The sequence below is a fragment of the Sphaerodactylus townsendi genome, linkage group LG11 (genome assembly GCF_021028975.2).
Source record: "Sphaerodactylus townsendi isolate TG3544 linkage group LG11, MPM_Stown_v2.3, whole genome shotgun sequence".
Classification (NCBI taxonomy): Eukaryota; Metazoa; Chordata; class Lepidosauria; order Squamata; family Sphaerodactylidae; genus Sphaerodactylus; species Sphaerodactylus townsendi.
In genome coordinates, this window is record NC_059435.1 from 72,544,667 (window position 1) to 72,562,179 (window position 17,513).

A 17,513-nucleotide genomic window follows, 5' to 3' on the forward strand; every position below is an offset into this window, starting at 1 on the left:
GAGTCCATCTAGTCCAGGACTCTGCTACTCGCAGTGGCCCACCAGGTGCCTTTGGGAGCTCACATGGAGGATGTGAAAGCAATGGCCTTCTGCTGCTGCTGCTCCCGAGCACCTGGTCTGCTAAGGCATTTGCAATCTGAGATCAAGGAGGATCAAGATTGGTAGCCTTATGATGCATTATTGGCTGCCACTGTTTTATTTATTTATTTATTTATTTATTTATTGTTTAAACTTATATACATTGTCCCCTAGGGGCTCTGGGCGGTGTCCAACATAAAACATAATTATAAATAAATTACTAAAACCTTTAAAACAGCGAATAACAGTAATAGAGGCGTCCGCCACCCCACTTTAAAATTCTCCCCAGGAGAGAGGGAGGACAGAATCCCAGTAGATGATGGATCAAGATGACAGAACTAACTGGGGGGGTGGGGCACCATTTCAGCGGCTGGTCCCTCCAAAGGCCCGGCGGAACAACTCCGTTTTACAGGCCCTGCGGAACTCCTCGCTTTATTATTGTGCGAGCTTTTTGGCACGTGACTATTTTTGTCTTCCTCTTTTGCCAAACATGGGTTTTGTAGCCTAACTTTTTACATTCAGAATTGTATTAAAGAATAACTTCTTTTTCTAACTCTGCTGCATTTCACTCTGCTGGGAACTGGATAGTTTCAGTTCATCTATCAGGCTTAGGTGCCTGAAGGCGGCGATGGGCCACCTGCTTCTCCTCCGCCCTCAGGCCAACAGGTACATCCTGTTTCTCATAAGAGAGGCTCCCCAGGGTCGCTAGCTAGTTATCTACAATCGGTGTCAAAGCTATAAACATCAGAGGAAGAAAGGAAGGAAAAAGAGAAAGTCCCTTTACATATCAACCAGGTTACATATCAATCAGGTTACATGAGAATATTTCTTAAACACCAGGCTTCGTTCCTGACACCTTCACAGCAACTCCACACAAGCCTGCAGCTCATAAGAACATAAGAACATAAGAACGAGCCAGCTGGATCAGACCAGAGTCCATCTAGTCCAGCTCTCTGCTACTCGCAGTGGCCCACCAGGTGCCTTTGGGAGCTCACATGCAGGATGTGAAAGCAATGGCCTTCTGCGGCTGGCAGATCTCTCTCTCTCTCTCTCTCTCTCTCTCTCTCTCTCTCTCTCTCTCTCTCTCTCTCTCTCTATCTATCTATCTATCTATCTATCTATCTATCTATCTATCTATCTATCTATCTATCTATCTATCTATCTATCTGAACATAAGAACAAGCCAGCTGGATCAGACCAGAGTCCATCTAGTCCAACTCTCTGCTACTCGCAGTGGCCCACCAGGTGCCTTTGGGAGCTCACGCGCAGGATGTGAAAGCAATGGCCTTCTGCTGCTGCTGCTCCCGAGCACCTGGTCTGCTAAGGCCTTTGCAATCTCAGATCAAGGAGGATCAAGATTGGGAGCCAGAGATCGACTTCTCCTCCATAAATCTGTCCAAGCCCTTTTTAAAGCTATCCAGGTTAATGGCCATCACCACCTCCTGTGGCAGCATATTCCAAACACCCATCACATGTTGCGTGAAAAAGTGTTTCCTTTTATTAGTCCTAAGCTCCCAGGTCTTAAGCCGCTGCTTCCAAAAAGGTAGGGAGGGGTTAGGGCAGAAATATCACTGATGCTACAAGAGAACCTTAAAAAACATTCACTCACCTCCACGTTCCCAGAGGCATCGTCTGCCATGCGCTGCTCGGCGGCCAGCTCGGGTCTGGCGTGCAACTGAGCACAGTCAAATTTTACTTGGTCCACTTTGGCTGTGAACAGACCCAAAACATACATCTCGATCACATATGCTGCAAGTCACATACCGAACCTTCTTCTTTTGTAAGGAATCTCAAGGTGGCTGACAAACTTCTTTTTCCCTTCCTCTCCCCACAACAGACACCTTGTGAGGCAGGTGGGGCTGAAGAGCAGAAGTTCTGCAGAGAACTTCAGAGGACTTAGCCCAAGGTCACCCAAAAGCAGGCTTCATGTGTAGGAGAGCAAAGGGAGACAAAAATGCAATTCCACTTCAAGATAAATGTATTGCACCACTTGTATGGAGAAAGCGCGGGGAATGCGAAGATCAGTGAGTTTCTCCAAGATTGAAGAACCCACCTGCTGTTAACCCACACCTATATCACCAATGAAATTTGGCGAACCTATGTAGCACTCCCAGATGTTCATGGACTACAATTCCCATCAGCCCCTGCCAGCATGGTCAATTGGCCATGCTGGCAGGGGCTGATGCTGGACCATGGTCCTCAGGCTATCTGAGGCTCTGGGGTCCATAGATTCCACACCTTTTACTAGCAACAACTGTAACAACAACAAGAAGAGTTTGGATTTATATCCCCCCTTTCTCTCCTACAGGAGACTCAAAGGGGCTGACAATCTCTTTGCCCTTCTCCCCTCACAACAAACACCCTGTGAGGTAGGTGGGGCTGAGAGCTCCGAGAAGCTGTGACTAGCCTAAGGTCACTCAGCTGGCGTGTGTGGGAGTGCACAGGCTAATCTGAATTCCCCAGATAAGCCTCCACAGCTCAGGCGGCAGAGCTGGGAATCAAACCCGGTTCCTCCAGATTAGATACACGAGCTCTTAACCTCCTACACCACTGCTGCCACCAAGATGGCTCTCTTTTGGTAAGGTCTGTAATCCAGGCCAAATACATCTTTCCCTCTCATATAAACATCACATGTCTCTGAAGACATTGTTCAAATTGGAAGGTACGTGAAACCATGAGCCGGCCCTGGGCCACAGCTAAATTGAAGAAACAAATGCGGCTGTCTTTGCCTCACCGATTTTGCCAATGCTGTACGTCCTGCCGAGTCCTTGCGTCTCCCCTCTTTCGGTCCACCTTTTGAAGAGCTGTTTAAACATAGCCGATTCTGCTCCGTCGTTCACAACTTCGACATTCGTTGTGGGAGAATACCCTTTGGCTTGGATGAAACCCTGGAAGAATCCCAAAGACGGAGAAACGTCTCGAGCAAAGAAACTTAATCGGTGCCGAGCGGGCACTGCGGCTTCAGAGCACCGTCATCGTTTGCTGGCGATACGGTCAAGAGACCGGGTTGCACAGTCCTGTGACTTGGCTCCTCCTGTGCGTATCCCACAGGTGGAAAGATTTCCACCCGTAGCGAACAACTCTCAACTCTCCCCTGCTCTTTGCACCCACCACAACACACCATGCCCCTCAGAATGTGGCTTCTGGGGTGACACTTTGGGTTGTGGCAGGAGAGGTGGGTTGGGGCACTGTCAGTGGTGGGATCCAAAAATGTTAGTAACAGGTTCCCATGGTGGTGGGATTCAAACAGTGGCATAGCGCCAATGGGGCTGGGCGGGGCATTCTGTGGGCGTGGCCGGGCATTCCAGGGGCGGGGCATTAATAATTTCTCAGTTACTGTAAAAAAGTTCCTAATTTATTTATTTATTTTATTTATTAATTAGATTTTTATACCGCCCTATCCCCGAGGGGCTCCGGGCGGTGTACAACAATAAACATAATATAACATAAAATGGCTAAATCTTTAAAAGCAGCGATAAAACAGTAAAAGCTAAATCTCATAAATACAATAAAAATGCTAGTATAAATATAAATTTCCAGCTGGTATCTTTCTGTCCATAATTTAAACTCATTATAGAAAGTCCTATTGTCTACTGCCAACAGAAACAACTACTTCTCCTCTAATTGACTGCCTGTCAAATGCTTAATACTTTCAAATATTTAATTTTGTTTCTAGAAATCAAAAGAAGGAGACTTTCCTTAAACAAGGAACTTTACCATATTATTAAAACCTGTTTTTAAAACAGCCCAACAACAGGGAGAATTATCCCATTTTCTACCTTCGCTAACCAGCCACATAGGAAACAACAGGACTTCATGATTTTTGGACCTAGTGGAATTTCTAACGGAAAAGCAGACCCAAATTAGTAACCCCCTCTCGGCACACACAAATAATTAGTAACCCACTCCCGGGAACTGGTGAGAACCTGCTGGATCCTACCTCTGGGCACCGTGCTCCCAGCTCTCGCCCCCAGGTGGTGCCAACAGTAGCCAGCTCAGCCCCCTGAAATGCCCCAGCGCCCCCCCTCCACCCTCCCACGCTGCAGCTCTGCCCCAGCACGGACTTTTGGGTTCTGGGACAGGCGACCTGCAATGGGCCCCCCAAATTGCCTTGGGGAGGGCAAACGTCCAGCGCAAGGCAGCGGCGCCCCCATAAGCCCTCCTCCCCCCTTTGGATGGGGCTGACCCATATACAGGCCCTGCTAAAATAATTCATCAGTGACATTTTGGTGCCAAAAGCAGTTACAGACTTTTAAAAAGTAATTTGGAAATAACAAATAAACCCAAAAGGAGGACATATGTGGTCTGGCCATGTATTTCTGCATTTTAGGTATTGTTGTGCATTTGTGGTTTACATTATCTTACTTGGCACCTGTCCCTTTGTTGTGTCCCCCAGAAGTGTGACCATATTGTATTTATTCATTTATTTATTTATGGGTTTTATATACCGTTCTACCCCCGGAGGGCTCTGAGCGTTGTACAACATAACTTCCTTTACACCAGACCTGGACATTATTTTATTTTATTTATTTTTATTTATATTTAAACTTATAGACCGCCCTCCCCTGGAGGGCTCAGGACGGTTTACAACAATAACAACTAATAACAAATAATACAGCGGCACAATAGGCACCGGTACAAATTAAACATGACATTATATGGCCCACGGGCCACATCTGGCCCGCCGGATGACCCTGACTGGCCCCCCTGCCTTGCTGGGGAGCAAGGTGCCTTTAAAAGACCCGCAGAAGCTGGTTGCCTTGGCTTGCCCGGCACAGTGGAGACTATCCCAAAAGCGCCTCCCAACTTGCTGGGGAGAGAGGTGAATGAAAGACTCCACAGAAGCCGGCATACCAAGGCAACCGGCTTCTTGAGACAAAAAACACCAGTCGATGAAAAAAAAAAAAGAGTAGGTCGAAGGGACTTAAGTCTCCCCACTTGCTTGGTTGCGAAATACACAGTGGACGAAGCTATGCAGGTAGGTTAAGCCTGTGATTCTTGTGTGCCAAATAGTGTTGTTGTATGCAGAACTGTTTGCCACTGATTCAGAAAAGGGATTGATCACCAGTGCACCTGTCTGTCACTTATCAGCCCCTATTATGCAGAGTTGAGTTCAGCCTTTTGGCCCGGCCCTCCACAATATTTTCTGTTTTTTATGCGGCCCCATGGAAAAAATAATTGCCCACCCCTGCTCTACACGGTGTACAACAACCCATACAAACAACCCCATTAAAATTAAATTAAAACACAGCGATAAGATTAACAAAGATGACGTCATGCAATAACCCCAATTAAAACCCTCCCAGAGAGCAGGGAAGCAAAACAGAAAAGTGGGTCCCGTAGATGACAATGGGAACTCCGGACCGGAGGAATAAAAGGGATGGCACTCTCAGCGACTGGATACTCCAAAAGCCCGGTGGAACAACTCAGTCTTACAGGCCTTGTGGAATTCGCCAAGACCCCGCAGGGCCCGGACAGCTGGAGGGAGAGTGTTCCACCAGTCAGGGGCCAAGGCTGAAAAGGCCCTGGCCCGAGTGGAGGCCAGTCGCATCATTGAGGGGCCAGGGACCACCAGCAAATTGGCCTCTGCTAAATGCAGAGGCCGAGTAGGGACATATGGGGTAATACGGTCCCGAAGGTACATGCACACGTTTGAGACAAATGACACGCATCCGTTTGGTGTGGACTAGGTGCAAAATTCTATATCCTGACGTTTTCATTTTTGTATGGAATCTAATGTGTTGTCAAGTTATGCAGGATTGGGACCAACACACTCAATCCAATAGCATCTCGACAAGGGATCTGCAGGGGAGGGGAAGATGGAGGGGAAGATTCATTAGCAGGGCACGAATTCACATTTTTACAGCCAAGGAGACTTGGGCATTTGAAACAAAGATACAGAAGAGAGCCTTGCAAGCCAACTCACCACTGCTCGGCCAAATGCTGCTTTCCGCTCTTCTTTGCTGGAGTCTTTCCCTCGCCAGACGTAAATTTTAAAACCTCCCTGGTCTAGAATGTGACAGTCCTGTCGGAAAGAACATGAGAAATACCCCTCACAGGATTTGAACCATTTGCTTTTGAGCATATCGTAGGTATGTGTCAGGAGACATGGTCATCTACGCAGCAGTGGCGTAGTGGCTAAGAGCAGGCGCACTCTGATCTGGAGGAACCAGGTTTGATTCCCAGCTCTGCCACTTGAGTTGCAGAGGCTTATCTGGGGAATTCAGATTAGCCTGTGCACTCCCACACACGCCAGCCGGGTGACCTTGAGCTAGTCACAGCTTTTCGGAGCTCTCTCAGCTCCACCTACCTCACAGGGTATTTGTTGTGAGGGGGGAAGGGGAAAAAAGATTATAAGCCCCTTTGAGTCTCCTACAGGAGAGAAAAGGGGGATATAAATCCAAACTCTTCTTCTCTTCTTCTGTATCAACTGGACAGGTTGAACATCAGCATTCGGTCGTGTCATCAATTCAAAACAATATCCTGTTTCCTGAGGTACCACCCAAATGTAAAGAGAAGGGAGGGAGGGAATTCCATATCAAACGCTTAAAACCCTTCCGCTGTTCCCAGGTCAAGACGAAAAGCGAACAACCACAAAGTATCGTCAAAGGCTCCTCACTGTGCCACGGAGAGAAATGCCTCTTACCAGGAGCAGCAGTGGCGTAGGAGGTTAAGAGCTCATGTATCTAATCTGGAGGAACCGGGTTTGATTCCCAGCTCTGCCGCCTGAGCTGTGGAGGCTTATCTGGGGAATTCAGATTAGCCTGTATGCACGCTCCCACACTGCGCCTAACTGGGTGACCTTGGGATAGTCACGCAGCTTCCGGGAGCGCTCTCTCAAAGCCCTACCTCACTCTGGGGGTGGTTGTGTTGTGAGGGGGGGAAGGGCAATTGCTTATTGTCTGGCCACTGGGAGTCTCTCTGCAGCAGGAGAGAAGAGGTATAAATCCAAACTCTTCTTCTCTCTCTTACCACGAAAGTAAGGTGCTTGCCACAGATGCGGGCGGCGTGAAACTAAAGCTACCAGGCTACTGCCGAAAAGCCCAGAAAACCCACAACCGCTAGCAATTGAATCTTTGCATTTCAGAGCGATCTGATGACAAAACTGGTCTCAGCAATGACAGATGACACCGAGAATTGTCTTTTGGATCATGTCCTTGACTGACTTATACTGGCCAGGAAGCCCATGATTTCATTTCCTCTGAAGTTATTCTACAATAATTTGGCATGGGTTTTTTTCATGCATTGCCAAATAATAACATCGCTGGCCCAGGGGCCATCTTGCTTCCTCATCTGCTTTTGCTGGCTTCCTGACCATATTCCTGAAGATAGTGTAGCCTGCCTGCCTATAAGGAGAGCCAGCGTGGTGTAGTGGTGAAGAGCAGGTGGATTCTAATCTGGAGAAGTGGGTTTGATTCCCAACTCCTCCACCTGAGTGGCAGAGGCTTACCTGGTGAACCAGATGTGTTCCCGCACTCCTACATTCCTGCTGAGTGACCTTGGGCTAGTCACAGTTCTCTCAGAACTCTCTCAGCCCCACCTACCTCACAAGGTGCTTGTTGTGGGGAGAGGAAGGGAAAGGATGCTTGTAAGCCACCTTGAGTCTCCTTACAGGAGGGAAAGGCGGGGGTATAAATCCAAATTCTTCTTCTTCTACGAATGCATGATAGAAAGCTTGTTTTGTTATTTTCATTACATCCTGTCTTATGATTAAGTCTGAACCTATTCTTCAATTTTTTTCCAATAAAGCCTGTTGCTTTTATTGCTGAGTTGTGCTGTGTGTGTAGGAGTCCAAAATCTGTTTTGGTCAAACTATCAGAAGGCGATTTATTCCAGCATCTCAGGAAATAAAACCTTCCTTTCAAAGATGTGGTGGGCCGCGACTCCTAGTCTTTGGCAGTACGTCACCACACACACCAAATGAGGACGCTCCCTCTTCCTAGATACCAGAGAAAGCATCATGTTTATATACGTCGCTGCTCACCTCGTGGCGCAGAAGGTCTTGTGTCAGGGGCCTCGTTGCAATTTCTTGCACCACCAAATCCTTGCCGTTTTCATAAACGCTACAGGGGGGCAAAAGGGAAAAGTGAAAACCTCAGCCACTGTGCAAGGCCTAGAGCAGGGGTCTGCAACTGTAACCCCCATGCTCAGAATGGGTTGACCCAGAAAGGGGTGGAGACCCAAAGCAGGAGAAGGCTGCAGAGCTCATTTAGTTGGAGGAGACAAGGCGACCAGACTCGGACCTTGGTTGTATAAGCCCTTAACACCTTGTTAAGGTAACTGCAATATTGTTGGGAACTACTGGGAAGGTAGTTGTTTGTTTTTGCTATGTTGTAAATGTTGGAGTTTATTGTTTCAGGGTTTCTTTTTTGTGGTTGTAACATGTAATGGGTGAGAGTGAGAGTTCTCCTGGAAACCTTCATCATGTTGAATCCTGTTCACCAAGCCCTTGGAGTCTTCAGGAGCCAACCCACTTGCAAAGAAGAATTGGACTTGGCAGCATCAGTAGACTGTAAATATAAGGACTTGAAAATGCAACCTGAACAGGACCTTGAAGCGTGATGTTAAATGTTGATGTTATATGTTAAGAAAGTAAACCATTTTGTTTTTAAAATTTGTTGTTGCAAACTCATTCCAAGTTCTGCCCCACAGAACCCACAAGCTGAGGCTACACAACCTGCGGCTCTCCAGATGTTCATGCACTACAATTCCCATCAGCCCCTGCCAGCATGGCCAATTGGCTGTGTTGGCAGGTGCTGATGGGATATGTTGTCCATGAACATCTGGAGAGCCGCAGGTTGCAGATCCCTGACCTAGAGTCAAGGGCTGGGATGGCAATGCTGAGATTCAAGAACTGTGCGCTTCTTGGAAAGACTTTTCAACACACTGGAAGTGGTGAGCTGAGCAATGCTCTTTTGAACAGAGCACCCAGGTGCCTCAGAGGAGGCAGCGGAGTCACTTCCTGGTGCCTCGTGGTGCCTTTCTCTCCTGCTGAACTAAACTCTGTTTGACCGCAATAAACTTTCTTTTATTCACAATGTAATTTTGTGGCTTCCATTTTGATTGTGGCTCAGGCTGCGGTAACACTTAGATAGCTAGTTAGAACCTGTTCCTCTACTTTTCCTATCCAGTAAGATGTTCCTTCATAAAAAAGGACTTCTTGTGTTGACTTTGTTCCACAATCAGCATCCGTCTCACTCCCTACAAAGGGTGAACCTAGCTCTAAGCGTCATCTTCCCAGCTCACAAACTTCCAGATCGTTTTTCGGGCTGGAGAGGGTAGAGGAATAAGACCAGAGGTGGGATCCAGCAGGTTTTCCCAGGTTCCCGAGAGTAGGTTACTCTCACGTGGTATTTGTGTGTTATTATTGCCGAGGCGTTTACTAGTGAGTGATTTTTGCCACGTGATTTTTAGCCCAATTTTAGTTACGCCACCCCTCTCAGCAGTAGCACGCAGAACTTGAAGCAGTCTAGCAGGAGGTGCACCGGCGTGTGTGGCAGCCTGCGCCTGCGTTTCCCACCCAAGGACCGGCACAGTGGCTGTGTCCTTGCCAAAGCCCCGCCCAGGAATGCCCCGCCCCTGGAATGCCCGGCTATGCCCCCGTTGTGCCCCGCCCAGCCCCATTGGTGCTACGGCACAGTTTGAATCCCACCAACATGGGAACCTGTTTCTAAAATTTTTGGATCCCACCACTGAATAAGACTGATCCATTCAAAGCCACAATAAGCTGTTGATTGGCTAGTACAGGGGTAGGGAACCTGCGGCTAGTACAGGGGTAGGGAACCTGCGGCTCTCCAGATGTTCCTGAACATCTGGAGAGCCGCAGGTTCCCTACCCCTGGGCTAGTAAGAGACAAAATGCACCTCTCCCCTGAACTCCCAAATCCTACAGGCGAGAGACTTACTGGTAAAGGCGGACATTCGCTTTCTGGACTTCATCCGCTTTCTCATCCCGGGTGGGTTCCTTGAGCTCTCCACGCCTCTCCCCAGGGTGCAGCTTTCGCCCAGTCTACTGCCATGAGTCAGAGGAGTCCTTTTCGTTAATCCAATGATGCCCGATCTGGCCTTGACCACCTCTCGCCGCCATCCCGGATGCTCCGGGCCAAGGCCATTCCCTGGGAGACGGAGAAATAGAAAGACAAGTCACATGGTAGTCAAGCCACAGATCCAGTCCCACCAGTAGAAAGACTCGAGGTCATTAGCATGAAGCGTTGACCTTTGTAGGCTAGCCCGGAAGTGCCTGGCCATTGGAAGGAGGGCGAATTCCTAGTGTCATTCATATCTTCATCTGGATACGATGTGCACATCTGTTTTTATGTTCCCACATAGGTTCCCATGCTATGGGAGCAGCAGTGGCGTAGTGATTAAGAGCAGGTGCATTCTAATCTGGAGGAACCGGGTTTGATTTGCCGCTCTGCCACTTGAGCTGTGGAGGCTTATCTGGGGAATTCAGATTAGCCTGTGCACTCCCACACACGCCAGCTGGGTGACCTTGGGCTAGTCACAGCTTCTCGGAGCTCTCTCAGCCCCACCCACCTCACGGGGTGTTTGTTGTGAGGGGGGAAGGGTGAGGAGTTTGTCAGCCCCTTTGAGTCTCTTACAGGAGAGAAAGGGGGGATAGAAATCCAAACTCTTCTTCAAACTCTTCTCTTTATTTTAATTTGTTCTTAAAGCTTTTTAATGTATATATTTTTGTATTATTTATTGCATCATATTGTTTCGTGTTCCGCAGCGATTAGGTCTGCCAATGCTGGCACAAGGATTATAGTCCAGACTTCGGCCCGTCCCCGCAGCTTAGCGTTTTCATCCTCAAAAACCGAATTAAAAATACCCCCCGGATTTTTCAAGACTGACCCTGGATTTTTCGGCAATGTTGCAGGAAGGTCCGTTCCACTGGATCAGCACTTTGCCCAGGTCCAGCAGGAAAACGTCCCCTTTATTGAAGCTGTCCCAGGAAAGATCCACCTGTTTGGGAGGAAAACAACTTTGGTACATTCACTGCGTATATAGGTACATTTTGGGGCGGCAGGGGTGGGGAGAGCAGAGAACCACCCAGAACACTTCAATAGCATATTGCTATGGGAAGAAACTTCAGTGGGGCATAAGAACATAAGAACATAAGAACAAGCCAGCTGGATCAGACCAGAGTCCATCTAGTCCAGCACTCTGCTACTCGCAGTGGCCCACCAGGTGCCTTTGGGAGCTCACGTGCAGGATGTGAAAGCAAGGGCCTTCTGCTGCGGCTGCTCCTGAGCACCTGGTCTGCTAAGGCATTTGCAATCTCAGATCAAGGAGGATCAAGATTGGTAGCCATAGATCGACTTCTCCTCCATAAATCTGTCCAAGCCCTTTTTAAAGCTATCCAGGTTATAACGCCATACAGTCCACTTTCCAAACTCCATTTCTCCAGGTGAGCTGATCTTTGTCCCCTGAAGATCAGTTGTAATTTCAGGAGATCTCCAGCCATCCCCTGGAGGCTGGCAACCCCAAGCTCCACCTGCCCAGCAGAGAGAGTGAGTAGGGTTGCCAGGGCTGCCCTGGCCACAAGTGTGTGAAGGGAGGGTAGGGTTGTCAGATCTAGGTTGGCAAAGCCCTGGAGCTCTGGGGACGGAGGCCTGGAGAGGACAATGCCACAGCGTCCCCTTTCCAAAGCATCAATTTTCTCCAGAATCCAGAGCAACTGATCTCGGTAGTCTGGAGGTGAGCTGTAATTCCAGGAGATCTCCAGGTCCCACCTGGAGGCTGGCATCTGTAAGAGCGAGCCTCAACCTGCCCCTTTGCTACAGTAGTGACAGAAGAGAAGGACATTGGCGGCTAGGAAGGGAACGGAGTCCTTTTCTGCTGAAGGGAGAGATCTTCCCGTTTGAGCCTCTTTAATGCTCTGGTGGCCTTGGAGGGCAAATCCCAACATCTTCACACACCACTGAACCCCACTGAGCCATCTGAAAGTTGTACAACAGGAAGGAAGAAACCATGAAAATGAACAGAATTTGGCTGCCGGTGTTGAAAAACTCTAGAATCAAGACAGTGACTAATCAGCTCCACACAAACACAGGACAACTATAGACAATAGTAATCAAAGGGAACAAAGGCCAGGATACTTCTATTCAGATGCATTCACCTATTGACCTTGCTATCTTCATTGTTACTCCCAGGCTACAGACTTCTTTGTGACTCACATGCCAGGCTACTCTATTCAGAGGGCCTCACCTTTTGACCTCACAGTATATATACTCCACTTGCTTTCCATTCCTACTATCAGATCCTCTGAAGATGCCAGCCACAGATGCAGGAGAGAATGCTGCTAGAACACGGCCATACAGCCCGGAAACCACACAGCATCCCACCATCTGAAAGTTAATCCTCCAGGAATACAAGCAAGATACAGTTTTTCCATCCTTACTTCTGTAGCCGACACGTGCTTCTTCCCCTTGACGTGAAGGAGCCGCTTGATATTATACATGTTGGTTTCCACGTGCTTGAACCCGGAAGCGACTCCTCCCTTTTTGTAGCTGTTTGGAAACAAACGAGAGGAAACAACAGAAACTTCTTAAAGGCAGCCATGTTCCTTCTACAGATTGCAGCTGTACAGTAAGGGGAAGTGCGGCATCCAAGTTCTACAAAGTTGCCCCTTGTCAAAGATCTGGGCTTCAGCTGGCCAACAAACACACAAACAAACAAAGGCATAACAGGTTTCTAGTCCTTGTTATTTTTTGTAGGCTTTTAAAAGCTCAATGGAAAAAGTGTGGAGGGGCCAGAAACAGGTAAGAACAAGATGAAAAGACAGTTCTGCTAAATCAGCTCAGTGGCAATAGGCTAATTATGCACCAGGAGTCTGCCACGTTGTGTAACCTCTATCTGTGGGTTCTGTGGGGCAGAACTTGGAATGAGTTTGCAACAACAAATAAAAAAACAACACAAAATGGTTTACTTTCTTAACATATAACATCAAACATCAACATTTAACATCACACTTCAAGGTCCTGTTCAGGTTTCATTTCAAGTCCCTTCTAGTTACAGTCTTCTGATATTGCCAAGTCCAATTCTTCTTCGCAAGTGGGTTGGCTCCTGAAGACTCCAAGGGCTTGGTGTACAAGATTCAACATGATGAAGGTTTCCAGGAGAACTCTCACCCATTACAAACATGACCCAAAACCCCTTAACAAGGTGTTAGGGACTTATGAAGGGTCTTCAAACTATGGCCTCCAGATGTTTCATGGTTCCACAATTCCCATCAGCCCCTGCCAGCATGGTCAAGTGGTAGGGACTCATGGAAGTGTAGTCTCTGAGCTATCTGGAGGGCAGCTCTTCTGAACTAGCTTATTGGAGGTCGAGGATCTGATAGCCTCGTCTCCTCCAAACTACATGAGCTCTGCAGCCTTCTGCTGCTTTGAGTCTCCACCCCTTTCTGGGTCAACCCATTCTGGGCATGGGGGTTACAGTTGCAGGGGCAAATGTCCATCCAGGCAAAGATTTCTTCAATCTGGATAAAGAGAATTATTATATCACAGCTGCATAAGATATTTGAATTATTATAGCCATTGGACTAGTAAGATGAAGGGTTTTTTTTTCCTGTGGAAGAAGGAAGGGCTGTCTGATTATATCCAATGAGGACATGCATGCAGCTGGGCTCCGGCTGAACAATTAATGGAGCTGCCAATCCCGTAGTGCACATGTTACCGCTCAGCCCTGCATAAAGAAATGCTGAATCCCAGGGTAAAGAAAGGAGTTGCTGCCTTTACTGCAGACAGGACAAAGTGTAGGAAACAGGGACAATGGAGAACAACCGCCAGCGTGCCCCAAAACAAAAACTAGCACCAATGCGTGTTGCTTCTGATCGCGGCAAGCTCCTGTAGATAATGGGCCAGCTCTTTTTTCTCCGCAGCTATCCGTCATCTCATTAATCACTCACATGATGCCTTTCTTGAAAATAGCTTTTAAGGCCACGCCGACTCATATCCTTGCGCCTCCCGTGCTGCACGGAGTTCCATAACGCTTGTCGTCCAGCTGAGTCACGCGTGAAAGCGTACGCGCTAGCAAATCTTGGGGCGATTGGCCCAATCCAGGGGAAGTGTAGAATCGGTAGCAAAATCCTGGCCAGCGTCTTTGTGTTCCTACAAGGCAAAGGGACAGAGAGAGTGAAAGACAGCTTTGAGGAAAATATATTTCGGACAGTTGCTAGGTTGGAAATATGGCTGCCTTGAGTTTAGGACAGACAGCTCTCAGGTTGAGAAATACTTGGGGATTTTTTTGGGAATGGAGCCTAGAAGGGCTGGGACAGTAGAATGTATAATGCTCCTAGAGTTCCCTCTCCAAGGCAGAACCCGATCCCTATAGTTTGGAGAGCAGTTGTAATTCTGGGTGGCTTTCTGTTCCCACCTGGAAAGTGAATTCCCTACCTGAACTATTGGGAAGGAATTCCAGAGGTAGGATCCAGCAGGTTCTCCACCCAGTTCGAGAGTGGAGTTTACTAATTATTTGTTATTGTGCCAAGAGGGGTTACTAATTGGGTCAGCTTTTCCCATCCTCCGCATATGCGCCTCCCGAGGGAGGCAGCATCCTGCCTTTGAACGTGAAAGGTTCCATATAGCAATTGCGACTAACAATGTAACTCCCTGAACTGGGTGAATCCCTCTCGATTACTGCAATTCATTGATTCTCAATACTTTCATACCTTTTATCTCACCAGTCTCTATCAAAAGAACCTGTGTGTTTCACCATTGCTGTGTTCAGACTTGTGAGTTGGGGCGATTTTTTTCACCAATGTGATGATGATTTGAAATGACCTGTGGTGCAAAAAAAAGTTTTAGATGGGTAAGTGGTGGGGTAGCTGCCCATGAAGGCGGACATCAACTCAGAGATTTTACCCAGGGCTCAGGTTTGCCTGGAGTGCAGCCTCTCTACTTGCTTGCTGAGGGGGGCTGGCGAGGCGATGTTACTAAAATTTTTGGATCCCACCACTGGGAAGGATGGAATAAAAACAGGTTATAAATAGCTAAAATGGGAAGATGAGATTTGAGAAAGGGAGCTGATGCGGCCAAAATTATGAGAATTTCTCACTAGGACAGAGATGGACCAGTCCCAATTGAGTCAGAAATAAATTAGCCCAGATATTTTCTCCTCAAAGAACCTAACCTATAGCTTCATAGCATTATTATGAGACCAGAAGGGATGTCACATGCCAACTTTAGGGGAAATTCCCTGGAGATTTGGTAGTGGTGTGGAGAGATTCAGCAAGGATATGATTCTATAAATTCACCCTCCTGAAATTAGCTTCCATTTTCTCCAGTAAACTGATCTCTGTTGGCTGAGGATAAAGTTGTAATTTTAGGAGCTCTCAATAGCATACGCCTGGGGTTGGCAACCCAGTTTATTCCGTGTGCCTGGAATGCTTTGTTCCCAATTGATAAACGCTTGTTCAATTGTCAGAGGCCTTTTCAAGATCTAGTGGTGAGCTGCAGCGACCATTTTCAGATGGAGGAAGCAAATGGAGAAAACAAAATGTTTCAGATAAAATGGCGACAGAAGCGCATTTCGGTCTCGGCTGTCAATAAATTCTACAACAGAAAAGACTGCTTGCAACTGTTTCACAACTTGCATGGTACTCCCACTTTGGAATTAGGAAACCGTCGCTTGGAATCGAAATAAAGCCCACTCATAAGATGAGTGGTCTCAGACCCTTGAGGGATGATGTGTTCCCACTGCTTTGCTTGCGGTGCACAGTCCCGAGGAGCTACTTCGTGTATGATGATGTAACAGTCCCCTTCAAAAAAAGAGCTCCCATATGGCCTTTTTTTTCAGGGACTTGAATAGGTACCATCTTCATTTTCTTTAAAAAAAGAAAGGAAGCACAAAAGATCCAGATTAAAAGGATGCAAAAAAAAAATAGGAGAGGAATTTCCATCCAAGACTGAGTTTCTACCACAACTCGGGACCCTTTGGGCCCTTTGACCCTACTTCCGCACTTGCAGAATAATGCACTTTCAATCCACCTTAAGAAGAAGCTGGATTTTACTGTGTGGAATAGCAAAATAATAATAATAATAAGCCTTTATTTGGCATAGCAGAATATGGAAATTATGAAACTGGACTGAGTGTGCATTATTATTTTGCATGTGTCTTGGAAACAGACCTGCTGTGTGACTGCAGCTGTGTGTTTAGCAGTAGACTCTCCCTGCATTTCCTTGTTTTTACATGAGAAAGTGCCCGGCTGCCTTTCACTGCATAGCCACCATTTGCACCAGCCCGTGAGGAAAATGCTTCTGTGTTTGGGTGGTTGTTTGCCACCTGTTTATGATTTTGTTTTTTAAAAAGTGCATTAAGTGTTTTGAAGGGACATAAGAGGAGTAACTTGCAACTTTTGTAACTTCAAATCGTGGTGTTCATGTCTATATTATACATTATATTATACATTTATAATATAATAAATTATATTATATTATACATTATAATATAATAAAATTATAATATGATTATATTACTTACGTATTATACATTACATATGCCATATCCACAAGAACAGAGAATGCTCCTGGTGGATGCTTGGCGTACCAGGCTGCACTCTTTTCGATCGTGTTACAAACTAAGGCCCCTTTCCATGACCGGGGCAGAATACAAGCGCCCCAGGGATGGCAAAAAAATGCCGTCCCTGGGAAGGACTGTTACACAGGAGTCCTGGCTGCCCCGGAGCAGTGTGAAGCCGCTGCTTTAAGCCAGCTGCTTTAACGACCGCTTTTTTACTGTCTCCACTGACCTGCCTGTCCAGCTGATGCGCTCTGGAGGGCTGCAGAGACCATTGCAGCTGCCCTCCTGACCCCCTGGAGGTGAGGGGGGGCAGTGTGGGCGAGGTCCCTGCAACTCCCTCCAGTGCGGCGCTGAACAGAAACCGCTATCATCAGAGACGACAACGGGCTTCTCTGGTGTGGCCCGGATCTGTGGGGCTTCTTGTGCGCTGCAGTGAAAGCAGTCCCGAGCCTCCCACCGGCATAATTTATGCCGGTGGAGGTGCAGCCCCGTTGAAGTCTTGCGGAAAGGGCCTAAGATACCACGACAAAGACTTGGGAATTACACCAATAACAATGAAAGGAATGAGGGAGGACACAGTTCCGGTGGTATGGGCACATGTATGCAACAGGGAGAACACTTCTGTTGCAAAAAAAAACACTAAGCACTTTGACCCACCTGGAGGCCACACGCCCACTTGGAAGAGATCAAAGAAGCGATTGGATGGACAGCATTAACGAAGACGTGTGCTGTCAGCCTTACCCTGAAAATGTCCCAAACTGAGGCTATTTGGTGAAGAAAATGCCTATCGCTAACCCCCCTCAAAGGGGAATATAGCCCAAGAACAAAGAAGATCCACAAGAACCAGAGATTTTAATAAGGATTCTGCGGCAGAAACAACAGCCCTGAAGTTTTCCCCGAATCGTGATGCAA

General features: G+C 47.4%; 1 protein-coding gene across 1 annotated transcript in view; it reads right to left on the bottom strand.

Moving 5' to 3' along the window:
* Positions 1-14,043, bottom strand: part of LOC125440942 (villin-1-like) — a 33,135-nt gene extending 19,092 nt beyond the window's left edge. Inside the window, 9 exon segments of the mRNA XM_048511124.1 lie at positions 1,688-1,788; positions 2,813-2,966; positions 6,005-6,103; positions 8,063-8,141; positions 9,983-10,162; positions 10,164-10,192; positions 10,932-11,042; positions 12,481-12,589; positions 13,990-14,043. Of these exon segments, the coding sequence (XP_048367081.1) occupies positions 1,688-1,788; positions 2,813-2,966; positions 6,005-6,103; positions 8,063-8,141; positions 9,983-10,162; positions 10,164-10,192; positions 10,932-11,042; positions 12,481-12,540 (813 nt within the window). The 5' untranslated portion in view covers positions 12,541-12,589; positions 13,990-14,043.
* Positions 14,044-17,513: the final 3,470 nt, after the last annotated feature.